At 37.0% G+C, this 19,495-nt stretch overlaps 1 protein-coding gene across 6 annotated transcripts in view; it reads left to right on the forward strand.

Annotated features, from left to right (window-relative positions):
• The window catches only part of CNKSR2 (connector enhancer of kinase suppressor of Ras 2), a 286,090-nt gene that overhangs the window by 223,051 nt on the left and 43,544 nt on the right, over positions 1-19,495 (forward strand). For 5 of the 6 annotated variants that reach the window (XM_086387243.1, XM_086387241.1, XM_086387240.1 and 2 more), the window contains 4 exons: positions 210-281; positions 6,671-6,738; positions 12,887-12,987; positions 15,449-16,001. In XM_086387243.1, coding sequence (XP_086243369.1) covers positions 210-281; positions 6,671-6,738; positions 12,887-12,987; positions 15,449-16,001 — 794 coding nt within the window. Of the gene's footprint in view, positions 1-209; positions 282-6,670; positions 6,739-12,886; positions 12,988-13,728; positions 14,045-15,448; positions 16,002-19,495 lie in introns of those variants that run through there. The other variant, XM_086387246.1, reaches the window with a different exon arrangement.

Raw genomic sequence — 19,495 nt, forward strand, 5'->3', positions numbered from 1 at the left:
TAGATTGCTTGGCTAATGCTTTCAAATTGAGGTAATAAGAAAGCAGTTTTGTGGGCAGAAAATTGAATTTTTAACTGATTTCTGTCATCATGGTAGAAGCATTATATATTCATACTCAGGTTAGATTTGAGGCAATTTTATCCATAAAAATTATCTGGTTCTAACTTATTTCCCAATCTGAAATGAATGTACTCTGTTTCCTTTTGCAGTGCATTCAAAGCCTGTCATCCTAAAATCAAAAGCTTTTATTTTGCTGCTGAGCATCTTGATGATATGAACAGGTAAAATGTTACTTATATTTCAAAATAGTCTGTTAGGCTTAGAATTCTCAGTTTTCCCCATTAATGCTTAGAGAAAAATATCACTGAAGTTTCTACATCAGATTTAAAATAAAATGGACCTAGCCATAACTCCATACCTAATTTTAAAGAATAGCATTTTAAAATGTCAAAATAAACTCACTGACTTTTTAAGTTTACCAAAAATGTTCCAAAATCCATATATAGGCCAAATATATATACATAAAGGCCAAAAAATACCCACTGCAGAAAAAAAAATTTTAAGTCCATTTCAGGAATATGTCTCCAAATTTATTCCCAAGTGAGGAAAATAAAGATCCCCACAAAAAAAGCTGACTTTTCCAAGTGCAGAGTATTTATGACAGAATAGCCATCTCAATAATTCAAGCCTAAGCTTAGTTGGTATATCTTTCTGTCACCTTTCTTCTGTTGCTAGACAGGATTGTGCAACCAAGTGATTAGATGGCACATGGTTATGTGATGCCTCTGGGAAAATCTGTATATATATATGCTATGCTAAGTCACTTCAGTCGTGTCCGACTCTGTGCGACCCCATAGACGTCAGCCCACCAGGCTCCCCCGTCCCTGGGATTCTCCAGGCAAGAACACTGGAGTGGGTTGCCATTTCCTTCTCCAATGCATGAAAGTGAAAAGTGAAAGTGAAGTTGCTCAGTCTTGTCCGACTCTTAGCGACCCCATGGATTGCAGCCTAACAGCCTCCTCCATCCATGGGATTTCCAAGCAAGAGTACTGGAGTAGGGTGCCATTGCCTTCTCCATATATATATATATATATATATATATATATATACACACACACATACACATACACACACATATATTTTTTTTTTAATCATCTACAACATACAGCTTCTTGTTTCCATTTTGGCTCTTATTGATCCTTTCTTCCTTTTTCTTTCCTTTCCCCTTTCCTTTTTCTAGATTTGTAGAAATTGAGTTTAAGATTGAAAATATTTCCTTTTATAGATCTTCACCAGGCAGTGCATGTTACATATATAATGTGCCAACACATTATACAGAGGTACAGAATAGGGAGTTACAGAATAGCATAGGGAGATACAAAATAGCATAGTGGTTTAGAGTATGAACTTTGGAACCAAGCTGTCCAAATTCCAGCTATCCCACTTACTAGCTGTATGACCATGGATGCAGAACTTAACCTCTCTATGTCAGATATTAAGCTCTTGTAAAAGTGGTGATAATAACCATCTTCATCCATAGAACTTTTATGAGGAGCAAATAAGCACACATGAAAGGCTTAGAATAGTAAATTGTAAGTGCTATATAAGTGTTTCCTTTCAGTATATATTCTTTTTATTGGGTTAGCCAAAAAGTTCGTTGGGGTTTTCCATACAATGTGACCAAAAACCCCAATGAACTTTTTGGCCAACACAATATATACTTTGGGCTTTTACACCATATACCTTTCTTTGTATATCTCTAAGGAATTTGTGTTCAGATATTTTTAAGCACAAAACTACATCTTCATAAATGTGCTTGAATGCACTCAATGAACACTTAATATGCTGTCATAAATAATCTTGTTCTTTGACACTTTGGAATATAGGCACGATTTTTCCAAAGCAAGGATATGAATATAAGGAAAGGGCAAAGAAAGGTATTGAAAAACTTGATAAACTCTTTTTATATTTAATAGGAAAATTGAGCCTTTCTTTTTTGAAGTTATTAACAATGTTGTGTTAGTATCTGGTGTACAGTGAAGTGATTCATTTTCACATATTGGGTTGGCCAAAAAGTTTGTTCAGGGTTTTCCATACCATCTTACAGAAAAATCCATGGTTTGCAGATATTTTCTCACATTCCTTACATTGTCTCTTTGTTTTGTTTATGATTTCCTTTGCTGTGCAAAAGCTTGTAAGTTTTATTAGGTCCCATTTGTTTATTTTTGCTTTTATTTCTACTGCCTTGGGAGACTGACCTAAGAAAATACTGCTATAGTTTATGTCAGATAATGTTTTGCCTATGTTCTTTTCTGAGAGTTTTATGGTGTTATGTCTTATGTATGTCTTTAAGCCATTTTGAGTTTGAGTTTTTTTGTGTATGGTGAGAGGTTATGTTCTTACTTCATTGGTATGTATGAGTCTGTCCAGCTTTCCTAACATCACTTGCTTGAAGAGACTACCTGTTCTCCATTGTGTATTCTTGCCTCCTTTGTTAAAGATTAATTAAGCGTAGATGTATGAATTTATTTCTGGACTCTATTCTGTTCCATTGTTCCATATGTCTGTTTTTGTGCTGATAGCATACTGTTTTGATGACTGTTGCTTTGTAGTATTGTCTGAAGTTAGTGTGTGTTGTGGGGGTGGGGTATGCCTACAGCTTTGTTCTTTTTCCTCAGGAATTCTTTGTCAATTCTGGGTATTGTATAGTTCCACATAAATTTTAGGGTTATTGGTTGTATTTCTGTGAACTGAGCCTTGCATTTGGTTTCCACAATCTTCTCTTGCTTTGTATGTTGCCATTCTTGAAATTTCACATGAGGCAATCAGAATTTGCTGAGTTTGTTCTCAAAATGAAAATTATGTAGTTGCTGGGGAGTGGTGCTACTCTATTTTGTGTTTTAACTATTTTATAATCTGCTCTTGTAGTTACTATTCATTTTTTCACAGTTGAGCTCAGTACCCTTGGGATAAACATGAAGGATTATAACATCATAACCAAACAGAAAATAAGTGGTATATATGAGCCTGTCCTCTTCTACAAGATAAATCCACTAGAACACAGTTTAACTCCCATCTAAGAATTAACATAATTTAATCATTTGGGATACTTGCTAATCAGGGTCTTTTTAGGTTTAGAAAATAGCCTGCTCAAAAATGCATTTTTATTAGCTGTAACACCATTCTTGGTCTCCATTTTCTACCCTGTATTAGGAATAACTTTAGAAGTATATGATGCCACTACTCTTCCCTGATACTCCTTTGGATGTATCTGGTTCAGGATATTAGAAAAAAACTAAGCCAAACCCATAAGTTTCACTTTGTTGCCTTTTCTAAGCAGCGAATCAAAGAAAAAATAAATAAATCTGATCAAGTATGTCATCATCTCCATATCATACATTTCAGAGTGCTGTTTTATATTAGCCTTTCCATAGTGTACTACAACCTTCTTGAATTGTCCTGAAAGTTTTTTAAAAATTTAAGTATAATAGACTATTACTGTTTTGCCTTGCTTTTTCTTTCTTTAATAACCATATTCCCAGTATCTATTTTCAACAAACAAGTTGTTTAAAAAATTACTTGTCAGTAGGACAGAGAGTGAATGGCAATGTTCACAGAGGATTGGTAATAGGGAAAGACACCCTTCAACAACTTTATTTAATATCCTAATTATTACATAACAGCAAGATGTCCTGGGTATTGGTTCATTCTATATGTAGTCCTTTGAAGGCGTGTACCTAAGCCTTCAAGAAATGATAAATAATTATAATAATTATAAATAAATACCTTATCTGGTTATTTCATAATTTCTAAAGTATTATCATATGTATTTTTAAAATGTAGTGCTAGTTTCGGAGAAGGCAATGGCACCCCACTCCAGTACTCTTGCCTGGAAAATCCCATGGACGGAGGAGCCTGGTATGCTGCAGTCCATGAGGTCGCTAAGAGTCGGACACGACTGAGCGACTTCACTTTCTCTTTTCACTTTAATGCATTGGAGAAAGAAATGGCAACCCACTCCAGTGTTCTTGCCTGGAGAATCCCAGGGACAGAGGAGCCTGGTAGGAGGCCGTCTATGGGGTCGCACAGAGTCAGACATGACTGAAGCGACTTAGCAGCAGCAGCAGCAGTTTTGACAGGACCTAGTAATTGGAATGAAAAGGCAATCCTTAGATTTAATTTACTTCTATAAAATCTTCATGTATGTATACACATTCATACACTTATTCATACATATACCCAAATATACATATACCCAAATATAAATGTTAGAATATTAAAACCTCACCTTCTGTTTTTTGAGTAGCTTTAAGTTGGAATGTGAGGTAATTTGCAAAAAACACTTTTGAGCACCCTACCACCAATCCATCTGTTCCCTCCTCAGAAATGAGCATTGAAACCTTAAAAAAATCTTTTTTGCCAGTCTGTGTGAAATCTGTGGGAAGAAAATAAAACATCATGTTTCTCAAGTATTCTGAGACTTATTTACTGAATTTACTTGGCCTGTGTATTCCTTTTCATGTCAGCACATATGTCATTGTAATTGTCAGGACTCACCAGTTTCTGTTTAGTAGTTATTATTTGTACATTTCTTCCATAATTCTTACTCTTATTTCCCTCTCAGTACGTTATTCTGTGTGTTCTTGGCAGCTTCACTGGAATGTTCACCGTAGGCCCAATCTTATTCCTGCATGTTGTCTGTCTCCCTCACTGAAAATATAGGCATCATGGAAACAGATACTTTATTTCATTTATCTCTCTATCCTTCATGCCTAGGACAGTACCTGGCACACCTAAATATTTCTTACCTCAATTAATGCATCAGTTCAGTTCAGTTCAGTCATATCTGCTATTCATAATAGCATATAAACACCAAATCGTAACTGCAACAAGTGTTTAGTTAAGCATTTTCTAACCAGGGCCTAAGGAGACTTATCCAAGACAGCAACAACAGCTGTGTAGCATTCAGCCTTTTGTATTTGTATACCCTGGCCCAAGTTTATACACATACTTTCTAAAGAGTTTTTATTGTGGGCAGAATTTGTCTTCCTAAAAGTAGTTTAATGTTTTCACTGTCTTGTGAAATTTAAGAATCCTGGAGCTCATCAAAGGCAGAAATTATGTCTTATTCATTTTTGGACCCCTAAAGCATAGCTCATTGTTCATCATATAACAGACATTTAATAAATGTTGTTGAGCTGAAAAATTAAGAAGCCTCTTTTTAGTTTCTTTATTCATCTTATACAAGTCCTCATTGCTCTTTAGCTAATAACAAAATTAAATTTCAATGATATATTAAGAAGTAGTAAATAGGAGGTACTGAATTAAAATTCAGCAATAAATGTTCCTCTGGTGGAACATCAACATCATTTCTACCCAAAAAGCACCAACGCAGTCTTTCCTAAGGGTGCTAAGACTTGCCTTGTAATACAAATTCAACTCCTTTCTTACTACAAGTCACCTATAGACTAGATTTTCATGTTGACCTTTTACTAATGATTAGTCATTTTTAAAAGGTTATTTGTTATGAGGTTAGCTTCTTACAGTTTATAATTTTCTGCATTATGTGTGTATATACCATCGTACTGAATTCATTTGATTACTTTTTGTTTTCATTTCTGCTCCCTTTTTTACTTCCCAGACATACTTGAGGTAATCATTGCACTGTAGGTTTTGTCAAAGTTGAGCTTTAAGTGACTTGTTCCTAAAATTAAGCCTTAAATTTCCATGGGTGTGATTTTGTCCATTAGAGAAACAACTTTCCTCCCTCTCTCTTCAAGATATTCTCAGTATCTGATGCACAGTCAACAGCACTTGGCACAATGATGAAGTATATGAGTCACTTCAGAGATATTCATCTTCCAGTTGACAGGGGAAATAATCTCTTAGGAGAAGAAGTTCTCAAAAACAATTTTTTAAATAGTTAAGATCAGATTATTCCACAATTTAATATTAACTCTATTAGCTGGTTTAGAAGGCTGATTCTCCCTTACTTTCTTATTTGGGAAAATATATGAATCATAGTTCAGGATTAACCAGTGAAAAATTGTCAAGTTAGTTTAAAGACTTTGTGATTCGATAAACTGATGCAGTGTAAACAGTTACCAGAGTAATGGAACATAAGATGGAGATTGAAGCAGTGCTTTGCTTCAGGTAGTCCCCTATGTTGGCAATAGCAATTCTCCTGAAAGAGGAGAGAACTAAGATTTAATTTTAAATTACTATTGTTTGTGGAAATAAATTTTCAGGATCCAAAATGTAGGTTAAAATTGTATATGTAATTTTTGTTTTGGAAAAACCAAATACCCTTGTATTTAGAGACAGATTTCCATAGTACTACTCAGATGTGTTTCCCCTTGGATCATTAAATATAAAAGAGATTCATCAAAACTAATTATAGGACTTTGGTCATCTCAGACCCCTTTATATTGCAGATATATACAGGCTTGTCCAAGACTTTTCTTGTGAAATAGCATCTTTACTGTGGGAACAGTTAGTACTACAGCAAATTATAACTTATTGACAACTCCATGTGTTAAGAGTAACAAAAAACAACACATCTTTTATCTGAGGTTATTCCATATACTCATATGCATTTGAAAATAAATATTTCCAAAAAGGTAAATTATAAGAAATTCAGTTGCAATGTTACTGATATTTGTTATTTCAGGTGGCTTAACAGAATTAACATGCTGACTGCAGGATATGCAGAAAGAGAGAGGATTAAGCAAGAACAAGGTAAAGGAATACTTTTTTTTTTAACTATTGTTATGTTTTTTTCCCTTGCTATTTTCCTCTACAGTGTTTCATTGCTATCACTTGAAAGAAAATGCAAATGTCAATCTGTGGTGGTGTTTTTTTTCTCTCTTTTGTGCACTTCAAAGGAATCCAAACCATAGCATCTTATGGGTAGGATTTAGTAAATCAAACAGGAAATAAACTCAGATTTTTAGAGCGGCTAATATGGAGTTTGTTCCTATTTGTTGCCATCTCCTTTAGACTATTTCTTAAAAATTAAAAAGCCTAGAATTGGTCCTATATTGACCCAATTCTAGGTCCTTAGTGGTTTTTTCTACTTAGTGGTTTCACAGACATTTAAGTGCTTTTTCATGCAGAGAGCTCAGATGAATGATTCATTCTTTCATCAAATATCTCATTTGGTTGTGTTCTTCAGTTCTGTTAGTGTGTTAGCTCTGTGATCATATGGAACTTGCCTTAGTATTGACCTCATATTTATGAAACACAATATCCTGATGCAGAATTGAAATCTCAACAAAAGTTGTGGTTACCATTCTAAAAGTGGCTTTACTTTTCCCAAAGAATGTTTGCTGTACATCCCTTGGAAGCATAACTCGTTTTTTGAAAACTTTTGAGACATCCTAAAGCTAAAGGAATTCTATAGAATGATACACAAACATACTTCTAGTTGTGTCTCCAGTATGTATAGTCTGTGTGTTGATGTGAAGATTCGGAAAACTTTGTTTCCTCACAGAGAAAACTTTTTAAAGCATCTAAAAACTAAAGGTTAGAGATATCTAAAAAAGATAACCAGATCCCAAAACCAATCTGTCAGCAAAGTTTTAGGTCAGGGGTCAGGAAACTTTCTGAGTAAAGAGCCAAACAGTAAATATCTTAGGCTTTGAAGGCCTTAAGGTTTCTTTGAAGCTATTCAACTCTGCTACAGACACATGAAAAGAAGTGACTGTACTTCCATAAAGCTTTATTTATGGACAATGAGATTGAATTTCATAACATTTTCACATTTTGAAACTTCTTTTGATTTTTTTTTAATCCACTTAAAATGTAAAAGCCATTCTTGATCCACAGGCTGTATAAAAACAGGCCAAGTGCCTCATTTGGCCTGCAGACTGTAGCTTACCAACCCCTGGTTTAGAGCCATAGGATAAGAGAATGGAGGTGCCTAGAGCAGTGAAGAGTGGGGAGATAGGGCAGGAACATGTCCAAGAAATAACATAACATGATTTTTGCCGATGGGAATTTATCATCTTGTTGAGAATTTCAAAAATATACACTTGAAATTACCTAAGAAAAATTAAAGAGCGACATAAAGTAAATGAGTACTAATTTTTGCACAACATGCAACTGATTTTAAAAATTGCTAAATGGATACAAAATTAAAAAAAAAAAAAATCCTGAAGAGGGGGCAGGATTAACGAGGATATACTTGGAGAAAGTAATCAGTGAGCCTGATGTAAAATATTAGCACTGAAGAGAAAGAGAAGACTTTATTAAATATTGAGGTGTTTCTGGCATCATCGACTCAATGGACATGAGTTTGAGCAAACTCTGGGAGACAGTGAAGGACAGGGAACCTGACATGCTGCAGTCCATGGGGTCGCAAAGAGTCGGACATGACTGAGTGACTGAACAACAACAAAGTGTTTCTGAGTGAGGCCTTCATCTAGCACTCTAATTGTATTATGGTGAAATTTTTGGAGAAGGCAATGGCACCCCACTCCAGTACTCTTGCCTGGAAAATCTCATGGATGGAGGAGCCTGGTAGGCTGGAGTCCATGGAGTCACTAAGAGTCGGACACGACTGAGTGACTTCACTTTCACATTTCACTTTCACGCATTGGAAAAGGAAATGGCAACCCACTCCAGTGTTCTTGCCTGGAGAATCCCAGGGACAGGGGAGCCTGGTGGGCTGCCGTCTACAGGATCACACAGAGTCAGACACGACTGAAGCAACTTAGCAGCAGCAGGCACTCATCCTGCCTGAAATTACATTGAATTGTAGCAGAAAAGATACTCTTAGTAAAATAGAGAAAGTGAGACATGGAAAAGTACAAACCGAATTCCATGGGAATGAGTCTGGAGAGATTTCTTCCAGGAAGGAAATGGGAAAGACATTATGTGGACATAATCTGAACTGGTTCTCACAGGATGAGAAGTAATAAAATAAAACATTTCTGAGAGTAGAAGCAGCATGGGTACATCCACAAATAACATGGAAGCCATCTCCATCAAATCACTGTGCACAGGCAAACCCAGCAAGGACTATGAAGTGTCAGGCCAGTAATTAAGTCACATTTCTTCATTGTTAAAGGTTTATTCCCTGCTTAATTCTTCTACTTAATGTATGGGCCTACAGTTATAGTAAGAGAACTAAATACACACACACACACACACACACACACACACCAGCCCCTTTTCAAATTACTTTTAAAAGGCATGAAAGCTGTTCTTTAAAAGTGCTTGTAGATTTGTTTCTCTGTTTTTTAAGATGCAAGAATTAGAAGTGTGGGCAATGTGCTGATAGGGAAATGAATCTTTAAAAAGTCAATTTGCATGAATAAGGAAACTTGGATTTTCAGGCTTAACTTCTGTATTTTGTCACTCGACATTGCTTTGAAGCTGAGCATGACCTTGATTTTAGTGGATTTCCTTTGTACTTGGTATTATATAACCAAAATTCATTATGGATGAAAGAACTGGTAAGTCACATTGCACATGCAGGTTCCAAAAAATACTTATTCCATGGATTCATGCTGCCATAGTCTGTCATGTGAGCATTTATTTTAGTGCCTACTAGAAAATGGTAGATAATCATAAGTAGAAGCTTAAAGTTACAGTTCAATTCTCTACAACCAGAATCTCTGAGATAATTTAGATTTCCCCTTAGAGTATACATTCATCAGACACTCTGACATGGATCAGAAGCGTATTAGACTTCCTACCTTATATGGGGTTAGGTCTCACGATATCCTATATAGTCAATTGCTGGATGCACGTGTCTACACCACAGTTCTATAGAATTGTTTGACATCTGAGTACCATTCTCAGCACTGAAGTTAAACCTGAAACAAAATAAAGCTCTTTGAGAATTGGGAATATTTCAGAAAGATGCAAAGGAATAACTGCCAAACACTGTTTCTATTTAAATACTGAGTATAGCTTAGAAGTGACTCTTTCATTGACTTAAAAGTTTAGTGACTTGCTGTCTTTAACTACAGCAGTATAAAGGATATGAGGATCTTTTTCATTATGCATTATTTTATGTAGAGAAAACAGGGTTACATTGAATTTTGCCAAGATCATAATTTGGCTAATGTCTGCGAATCCTTTTTTGTATTTTTCCAGCTTCAGATCAGACATTCATGACACATTATTTTCAATCACACGTAAGGTCTTTGTAAAGCTTTAATTACATAAAAATGAATAAAGTTCATTGTGTTTCTTTGATAGTTCTAAATGAAAAAGTCAATTTTTTTCAGATTATTCTTTGTATCAACATGAGAAGTGGAAATTTTCCTCTTCTATTGATGGCACTGTTTATTCATGATTAGTTACTTGTTAAATTGAATATCACTGCGAGAGACTTTAAAAAGTATCCATTCATTCCGTGCTAAATAAGAGAGCTAAGAAAAATAAATTAATTTGCTCTTAGAATGAAAATCAGACTGGTTTCAGCCTCTGGGCAGCAGTGTGCTGGTAATTTTCCACACAAACCCAAAAAGGCCTGAATTTTCTGTAGGCTCTTCCCTGGCATTACTCTCTCAGGGACACGTGGCTTAGTGTATGAAATGAAGTTAATTTACAAAGTGGTATTTCAACCTCTTCTTAGACAACCCACGAAAAATTTGGTTTGATGGTGCTTCTTTTTTAGCAAACCAAGAATTACATCAAATTTCAAACTAGAATTTTTCCTCATTTATCAAGGAAGGAGGGATTAGGGCGGGAAGTAGAGAGAATCTCCTGAATCTGTCACTTGTAGTATTAGTCATAGAGATCTTAAGAAAATAGTTATCCTCTCCTTCTCAATGTGCTGATTGGACCATTTCAGGTGCTAACTCCTTGAGACCCAAAGTCTCACTGCAAAGGTGAAGGGAAAACTCAGCACAGGTGTCATAGTTTCTAGAAATAGTAGGAAGGGTAAGAGCAGAGTGATCTTGGCAGGCCTACTGCTTGGGAGAAGGAGGAGGGGTGCTTAGTACCTCTCCCTCCAGCAATAATTTCCCAGTAGTATTCAAGCTCCCACACAACTACCCAACTGAGGCCCCAGAGATCCAGAATTCACTTTTCATTGCTGGAACTTGCTACAAGAAAAAATTGATGGCTAAGAAGATGGGAACACCAGGCATTTATTTCCTGTGTGATCTGGGACAGACTGTCCTAGTGTGCTACCTGCCAATCCACCAGTATTAGGAATCCTAATATTTTTTAGTGCTTTCAAGGTGTAAGGCACTTAAATATGTGCTACCATAGTACCCCACTCATACAACTCTGAAAGGTGGTGTTTATTAGCCCCGTTTTACAGATAACAAAACAGACTCAGAGAGATTAAGTCACCTTCACAAGAGCACGGAAATGGCAGTTGGTACAGCCAAACATTGAAGCTGCATCTGCACGAATATATAGTCCATGCTTTTCTGACTAGCATTTACTGGGTCTGTTTCTAGGTAGCTACATCAATTCATATTTGGGAGGAAACTTAGTACGCTTCCCATCACCAGTGTGACCCAGTGTAAAAACCAGATATCAAATTTAGGTTAACTATAGTCTTTGCTTTTCTTTTACTCAAAGGGGATAATTAAAGCAGGAATAGGATTTTCAGAGACTTTCTCTCCATTGCTAAAGAATTTTGACCAAATTCTTTAGCAGGGAGGACAGAGGCTTGAAAAATCATGAATATATGTCACATTAAACTCTCTCTTTAATGTCACATTAAACTAAGTCATACGAAAGTGTCCCAGTAATTTAACCCTTCAAGGTTTAGAACAAGGCAATTTCTTAGTTCAAACCCCAGTTTTACTACTTTCTATTTGGCATATAATAAGTACTCAGTAAATGTTAATTGTACTTATTAATCAGCACCACAAGGAAAATGTATAAAAATATTACAATATGGGAATTCCTAGATGGAAAAAGGTACCTATAAAAATATGTGCCATGATTTTTCACCTACATCTAAGTATTAGTTAAGCCTTCTAGTGGTTCTTTTGTGGTGGAGCTTTTCATAAGAATAAGAAACCTTTTGTTTGGCTACCTTTTCTTTTATCATTTGAAATTCATATGGGTGATACTTCTAGATTTTTCCTTGTAAACACAAAAAATTAACCCAGCAGTTATAGGGTGGTTGAAATATTGGTAGAACAGATCTGATGATTGGCCTTTGTGCTGTATTTTATTCAACCAGTGTACCTCAGTTTTTCCTCTTCCCTCTTGCCTGAGGTCTGCCAAGTCATTTTGTCTAGCGGCTTACATTTTCTACCCTTTTAAGTAATTCTAGAAGTTTGGAGCTTACAGCCCACATCAGCAGATTTGCCCTTTTGCGTTTGGCAAGAATCAAGGTTTGCCATGTGTTTCCAAGTAGAGGTGGGAGTATGGTGTTATAGAGACTCGTGTCAGCATGACTCTGGAAACAGCGATTGTTAGATAACCAGTGAACTGAAGCCAGAGAAGAGAATTGAGAACATTATTTTGGGAGCTGTTTATATCTGTAGAGATCTCCAGCAATGTATGCATTTCTTCTTTGAGTGTTCATCTTTAAGATAAAATGATACCCCTTTAAGAAACGTCATGTAACAGCATTCATTCTTTGAAGTTTCAAGTAGTTTGGTCTGGAATTATACCCTAAAGCTGATTTGACTTATGCATTATCTTTTTCGTAACTCCTTAAAACTGCAGCTATGTGTAATTGCTTGCTTTAAAAGGAGGTGGGAATTGGGTGATTGTACTCTTTCTTTCTCCTCAAATCCCAGCTGAAAATAAAAGTTGTTGGACCTAGAGTAGCCAGTGCTGGGGATCAGTGTCTAGAAATGGAATTTAAACTTCCTTTTGTTAGCTGGTAGTGCGTGTTACTGAAAATATGGCTAGACACTTTTAATGGAATATTGATGTATCCATATGTGTGAACTTTCAGATTACTGGAGTGAGAGTGACAAGGAAGAAGCAGATACTCCATCAACACCTAAACAGGACAGCCCTCCTCCCCCCTACGATACATACCCACGGCCTCCCTCTGTAAGTTGCCAATAGTAATGTACTCAATATAGTATTGGATTCTTGGATCTGAAACATCCTTTTTTTATGTTAAGAAACATTGTGTGGTGAATTACTTGTCAGACCTTGGGTTTTTCAGGGGGAAAGAAAACAGGGAGCCTAAAAGAAATAAGGGAGAAACTTTAAGTATACAAAGAATATTTAATCAGGAGAAACAGTCACCACAGATTCCACACTTAGAAATATCTTACCAGTTTTATTAAGAAAACATACCATTTGTATCAGAGTAGCCTTCATGAACTATCAACAAAAAAAAAGTTTTGTGGAAAAAGATATGTAAATTGACCTTATCTATTCTACGCTAACAAAGTTCATTCCTATGTTCTTTAGAAACAGTAGTAAAAATTGATATTATATCTGTATTGAACATGTTTTGGTAGGTAGCTTTTCAGATAGCTATGGGATCTGGTTTAATGTATATGTGTTTATGTGGTACCCTTCTTAAGACTTCTTAAACGTGTTTAAATCATTCTGTGTATAGACTGTACCTTGATTTTTTTAACTGTCCCTATTTGTTTTATGCTCATCAGAATTATTGAAAGAGTCTCAATACTGTCCCATTTTAAAGACTGTACATTGCATGGTCATGGTACGTAAGAGTCCATTCTGCCTATCTTGGGACTGAATCTTCCACATAGGTAATGGAAACTGGATTTAGGTAACAATAGCAACCAACCTGATTCCACTTCTGTGTTACTCCAGGGGATTTTTAACAAGAAAGGTGCTATGCAAGATGTTGATATAATTCGAGGCCACTTCTCAACCTTGGCTATGCATAAGGATCAGCTCTGGAATGTTTTAGAAATGCAGATACTCAGGCCTAATCCAGAGATACTAAATCGGCATATTTGGGACTGCAAACAGCTCACTGAACTGGACTGTGAACTTTTTGAGAACAGGGACTCCATTCAATTCATCTGTTCATCCCTGTGGCCTAGCACAGCACTGATACTTATTTATTCAGTGCTCAGTGAATATTTCTGAAATAAATAAATGGAATAAATGGATAAATATTTTGGCTAATGACTGAAAGGGAAGTCACATTTTTAATTGAAATGTTTGATGATAGTGTCTCTTACCTAAGGGAAAAAGAAGAAAAGTAGAAAAAAATGCAGAGTTGTATACACATGTCCATATACACACTTCCTTAATAAATGCTGCAGTGCAACAGAATGCCAGGATGAACTAAACAAATGAAATAATGAAGTCAGTAACAAGATATAGTTTGTATCATATTTTCCCTCTTTCCCTAAAAAGTCAGGATCTGAATATTCTTTTAAAATATTTGTAGGGACTCCCTGGGGGTCCAATGGTTAAACCTCCACGCTTCCAATGTAGGAGGCATGGGTTCCATCCCTGCTCGGGGAACTAAGATCCTACATGCTGCATGGCACAGCCAAAAGATACAAATAAATAAACCTTTAAAAATAAAATATTTGTAAACATGAAAGAAAGGGAAACTGCTTGACCAAACTGCTCTTTAATGATAGCAACTTGTGAATTTCAAGAAGGAAACTACCCACATTGTTATTAACACGTGGGTGGATAAACTGCCCACAGAAGATGCCACTGAACTCCTTTACCCAAAGGGGTAGATGTACTTTCACCTTAGGCTTTTCCTGGCCACAACTTCAGCCTCAGTCGTAATGACCACATTGAACACACCTGGCTCCTCCCAGTAGGGGTGCCTCCAAGTCTTTAACAACATTCACTTGATGCCAGTCCTTCTTGGTTGTGCTTTGTGCTGTAACACATGTTACCAAACTTTAAATTCCACTGATAAAAACATTCCATTTCTCTTTTGTGTTTATGTATTCTGAAGGCTGTGCTCAAGGCAAATGCTAATCCCCATCAGGGTATAATCTTATCCTTCCTACATTTTAACTCTAGAGTGTGCCACAGAACTGACAAGACCATAAGAAAACTTTTCCTTGGCTCCATAGGAGCAGACAGTCCACCTTTGAAGAAGAGGAAGGGTTGTGTCTCATTAGAGAGAATCACCTTATTTTTACATCCAAAAGCCATTCTTGCTCTCATCCCCAGACTCTGTAAAATCTGGAAATATGAATTTGACAACAGTTCTTCAGGATTTTTAACACATAGAGATTTTAAAACTTGGGGTTTGTTTTTTAGTTGCTGAATATTTCTTATATAGGCACTCACATTCCCTTATACTTTGATTGTGGTGAAACTTTGCACGAATATGTCACATTTTACATGAGAGCCCAGCATAGCTGTATTTCAATACATCCATGTCTCAGTCTCTGAAAATTTAAGCTGGGGCCTACCTTTGAGATACGTGAAAAGGTGAGTAGTCATTCACTCAAAGAATAAATATTACCTGCTGGGAATCAAAGGTGTCCCTTGGTGATAGGAGTGGTCTGTTACTTCTGGGAGACTGATCAGAGTCTCCTTTCCACAGATGAGCTGTGCCAGTCCTTATGTGGAAGCGAAACACAGCCGGCTGTCCTCCACAGAGACCTCCCAGTCGCAATCCTCCCATGAGGAATTTCGCCAGGAAGTGACTGGGAGCAGTGTGGTGTCCCCCATTCGCAAGACAGCCAGTCAGCGGCGCTCCTGGCAGGATTTAATCGAGACGCCCCTGACAAGCTCGGGATTACACTATCTTCAGACTCTGCCCCTGGAGGATTCTGTCTTCTCTGACTCGGCGGCCATCTCCCCCGAGCACAGGCGGCAGTCTACCCTGCCAACGCAGAAGTGCCACCTTCAGGATCACTATGGGCCATACCCCTTAGCTGAGAGCGAGCGGATGCAAGTGTTAAATGGAAACGGGGGCAAGCCTCGAAGTTTCACTCTGCCACGAGATAGCGGGTTCAACCACTGCTGTCTGAATGCGCCAGTTAGTGCCTGTGACCCGCAGGATGACGTGCAGCCCACAGAGGTGGAGGAAGAGGAGGAGGAGGAGGAGGAGGAGGAGGAAGGGGAGGCAGCAGGGGAAAACATAGGAGACAAAAGTAAGTATGTCGATGGAGATTCTTAGCCTGTACACACAGATTCCTAACCTTTCAAACTTCTTATTTTAAGAAAACAGAATTTTGTTTCCCCTTTTTCTTAAAATAATGGTCTTGCTGCATAGGAAGTTAGGTATCCCTTGGTGTCCTACTTTCATAACTTGGGGGGGAAAAAGGATGAGTAGTGAAGCCTATATCTCAGGACACTCACAGCTAGAAGAAATAATTTATTTTCTCCAGTTACTCACTTGCCTTTTCAGGTCGATGGCATTCGTTTTTCTTCCTCCTCTTATCTACTTACTTTCTTCTCACTCACACACATCATCCCTTTGGTCCACAGTTGTTGACCTCTGAGTTTGGGTTAAGAAGCTATAAATGCTTCAAGCAGGTGTTAGCAGGACCTTGGTTGAATAAGTAAGTAAATACACAAAAAATACACACACTCATACATATACATACATACATACATACATACATACATATGTAACTTCCCTTTTCACTATTAGAAGATTGAAAGGAAAAATCCAAAAGAGTTGTTTGAAGCAGAAATTTTATATAGCGTTTCTATCAACTCCAAATAGCAGAATCTGTTTCTAGAAACCAGTTTGCCAAAAGCATCCATGTACTTGCCTGGTATGTATGTTGATTGCAAAGCTCAATTTATGTGAATCAACTCCTGAGAGAGAGAAGTCATTTAAGCAACCCTTTGTCTTATTGGCATTAAAAATTCCACAACCAGATTCGGTCCCTGGTCTGGGAAATGAGATCCTACAAGTCGCTTTATGTGCCCCCCCGCCAAAAAAAAGTAGGTAAAACAATATGTTTACTACTTACCAAGACTTGAATGTAAAATACCGAAGAAATAATATAAAATCTCTTTATTCAAAATGAAATATTAAATAAATAAATGAAATATGGGCCAGTTAGTACAGATGACCCAAGCCAGTGTTGATGAAACCACAGTTACTGGTCTGGTCCCATGAGGGCATTAGACTTCTCTTTTTAAAGGATACCAACAGACTGTGTCCTTCAGCTCATTTCACAAAGTATATGAGACTTTGATTAAAGGATATATTAGTGTAAGATCATCACAACTGGAAAAACAAGTCAAAGCTCACAGGTTACCAACAAGTCAGGAACCTCATATCGATTTCAGGTTTGGCTTATTTAAAATGAGGGTTACTTTGGAGATTATTGACAAGAAAATTTAGTGGACCTCTTCTACTATCAAAATATGAATTGCTTACAATAAAATTCACATGTTGAAGCAGTTTCCATATAAAGTATGTTGTAGTCATAATCTCCATGAGGACCATTATAAAAGGTGTACTGTTGGTTCAGGAAAGTTGATTACCTGCCAAGCTCTCATAACATTCACATCTATTAGAAATTATAAAAGAATCTTGTAGAAGAAAGATCTAGGAACCATATCAGGCCTATGTAGGAGTTCTGGGAAGCACGATCATACATTTTTAATGTTAGGATGATTAATGAGTTGTTTTCTAAAACTTAACTAAAGATAAGTTAGAAACCTCATTTTGACTGTTGTCCGGGTACTGCATAACTGCTGCAACTAAGTATGGGAGGTTTATTCAGTATTTTACAAATGCATTAGGGAAAATACTTCATCTCTGCCATTTTCAAATGAATTGTGTTGAAATTAGGCACAGCCCTCTGAAATAGAGAATCCTGTTCACAACACATTCCTTCATTGCCATACGTAGAAGTCTTTGAAGCTGTCTTTTTCTGTTAAGCTAGATACTTAGCACTTCCTCCTGGTCATTGTGTAGGGAGGACTAGAATGGAGAATATGTCCTAGGACCTGAAAGGCAAAGCTAGGCCTTTGCTTGCCCTTCCTTCAGGCTCCACTAGGCTACAGAGCATCTCTAGTTAGATGGCATTGGATTATTTTCTCTTCTATTGTCAGTTTTTTGCTGTTTTGTTGATCGAATGTATTTTTAGCTTACAGATGCACTCCAAGTGGATGGGTTTTTCCTTCAGGTTCCCAAGTGGGTCAAGTAGGCAGTTACTCAGTACTTTCCATCTTTTTCAGCAGGCTTTCTCTTTGTGGAATGATTGCAATAAGGGAGAACAGCCCTAGGAAATGTGTAGGTAAACTTGGTATTGCGTATTTTGCCTTTACACTTTGATATGGTGGTGCAGCTTGGGCTATTGCAGTCGAGTCTGTTTCACCAAAGGTGGCCGTGCACTGTCTTACACAGCCCCATCTATTTCTGGGTATTTTTCTATAAATCTTGCCACTTGATGTCTCAGTGTCCTTTAAACCATTCTCATCAGGGCAGTACGTTTCATGCTTGCCTAGAAGATTAATGATGGTTTTTCTGCATTATTGTTTCTAATATTGAGAAGCATACAATTTGATGAACACTTCATTTGGGAAACATCAGCTATAAAAAATCAGTGTTTTCAACAGAATCTTTAATGTCTAGTTAAGGCAAGTGTCTTATTCATGACTGCTCTGAGTTGGCCATTAGGAGTAAGTATTTTAGGCTGCTTATTCAAATCAGGCTGCTTGGTGTTATGTCAGCAGAGTCAAAATTATACACAGGAAAGAAGCTGTGGCCATCCCATCAGCCTCAGACTTATAGCCCTCCACACGGAGTGCTCACTATGCTACCACTCAGGTCAGCAGGCTACCATGCTTGTTAGAATCAAAGACTAGCAGCAGTGTATTACTAACTGTCCTGCTGAAGGCCAGCATGCGTTGTGACCTACTAAAGTGAATTTGCACTAACCAAGTACAGACCTGCAGAGGAAATAAGTTTCATGTCTCTAGCTCCAAACTTTTTTCTCAGTTTGCCAAGAAAGTTAAGGATTAGGAACTATGTCACCACAACCTAGATGGGTGGGATGAGGTGGGAAGTGGGAGGGAGGTGACATACGTATACCTATAGCTGATTCGTGTTGATGTATGGCAGAAACCAACACATTGTAATGGAACTATCCTTCAATTAAAAGTAAATAAACTTTTACAAAAGAATTATGTCATCAACCAAACCCATTTCATGATCTGTATCATGTAGTGCTTATGAGTTTACAGAGCAATTTAAGAAGCAAGATATACCTACATCTGTTACCTGAATGGTTTTTTCATTTTCTTTGTACATGTAGAATTTGGCCCTGCTTGGGAGGTGTAAATTTAGTCTTCTTTGGAGCATACTTCTTAGAGCATACTTCAATCAATGTTCTCATAGTTGAACTGCCTTTTGTCTTATTTTGAAATTCAGTTCTTTAACTGAGTCATATTGTGATTTTTCTCAGGCTGAACTCATTTTAATCTAAATGGATAGTACTAAAAGTACACAGATGAGACCTGTCTTGTTTTCCTTTGACTGAAAAGTCAGCTTGCATATTAATTATCCTGACCTACTTCACTGGCATTTGGGAGAAGACAACTAATTTCCTATTATCCCAATTAGCACTTTGGAATCTTACTGAGGTGTAAGCCTTATAATACCTCAGTGAAATTAAATTAT

This window comes from Bos grunniens, chromosome X (assembly GCF_055505025.1).
Source record: "Bos grunniens cultivar Pamir isolate PY7600 chromosome X, Bosgru_T2T1.0, whole genome shotgun sequence".
In the NCBI taxonomy this organism is placed as follows: Eukaryota; Metazoa; Chordata; class Mammalia; order Artiodactyla; family Bovidae; genus Bos; species Bos grunniens.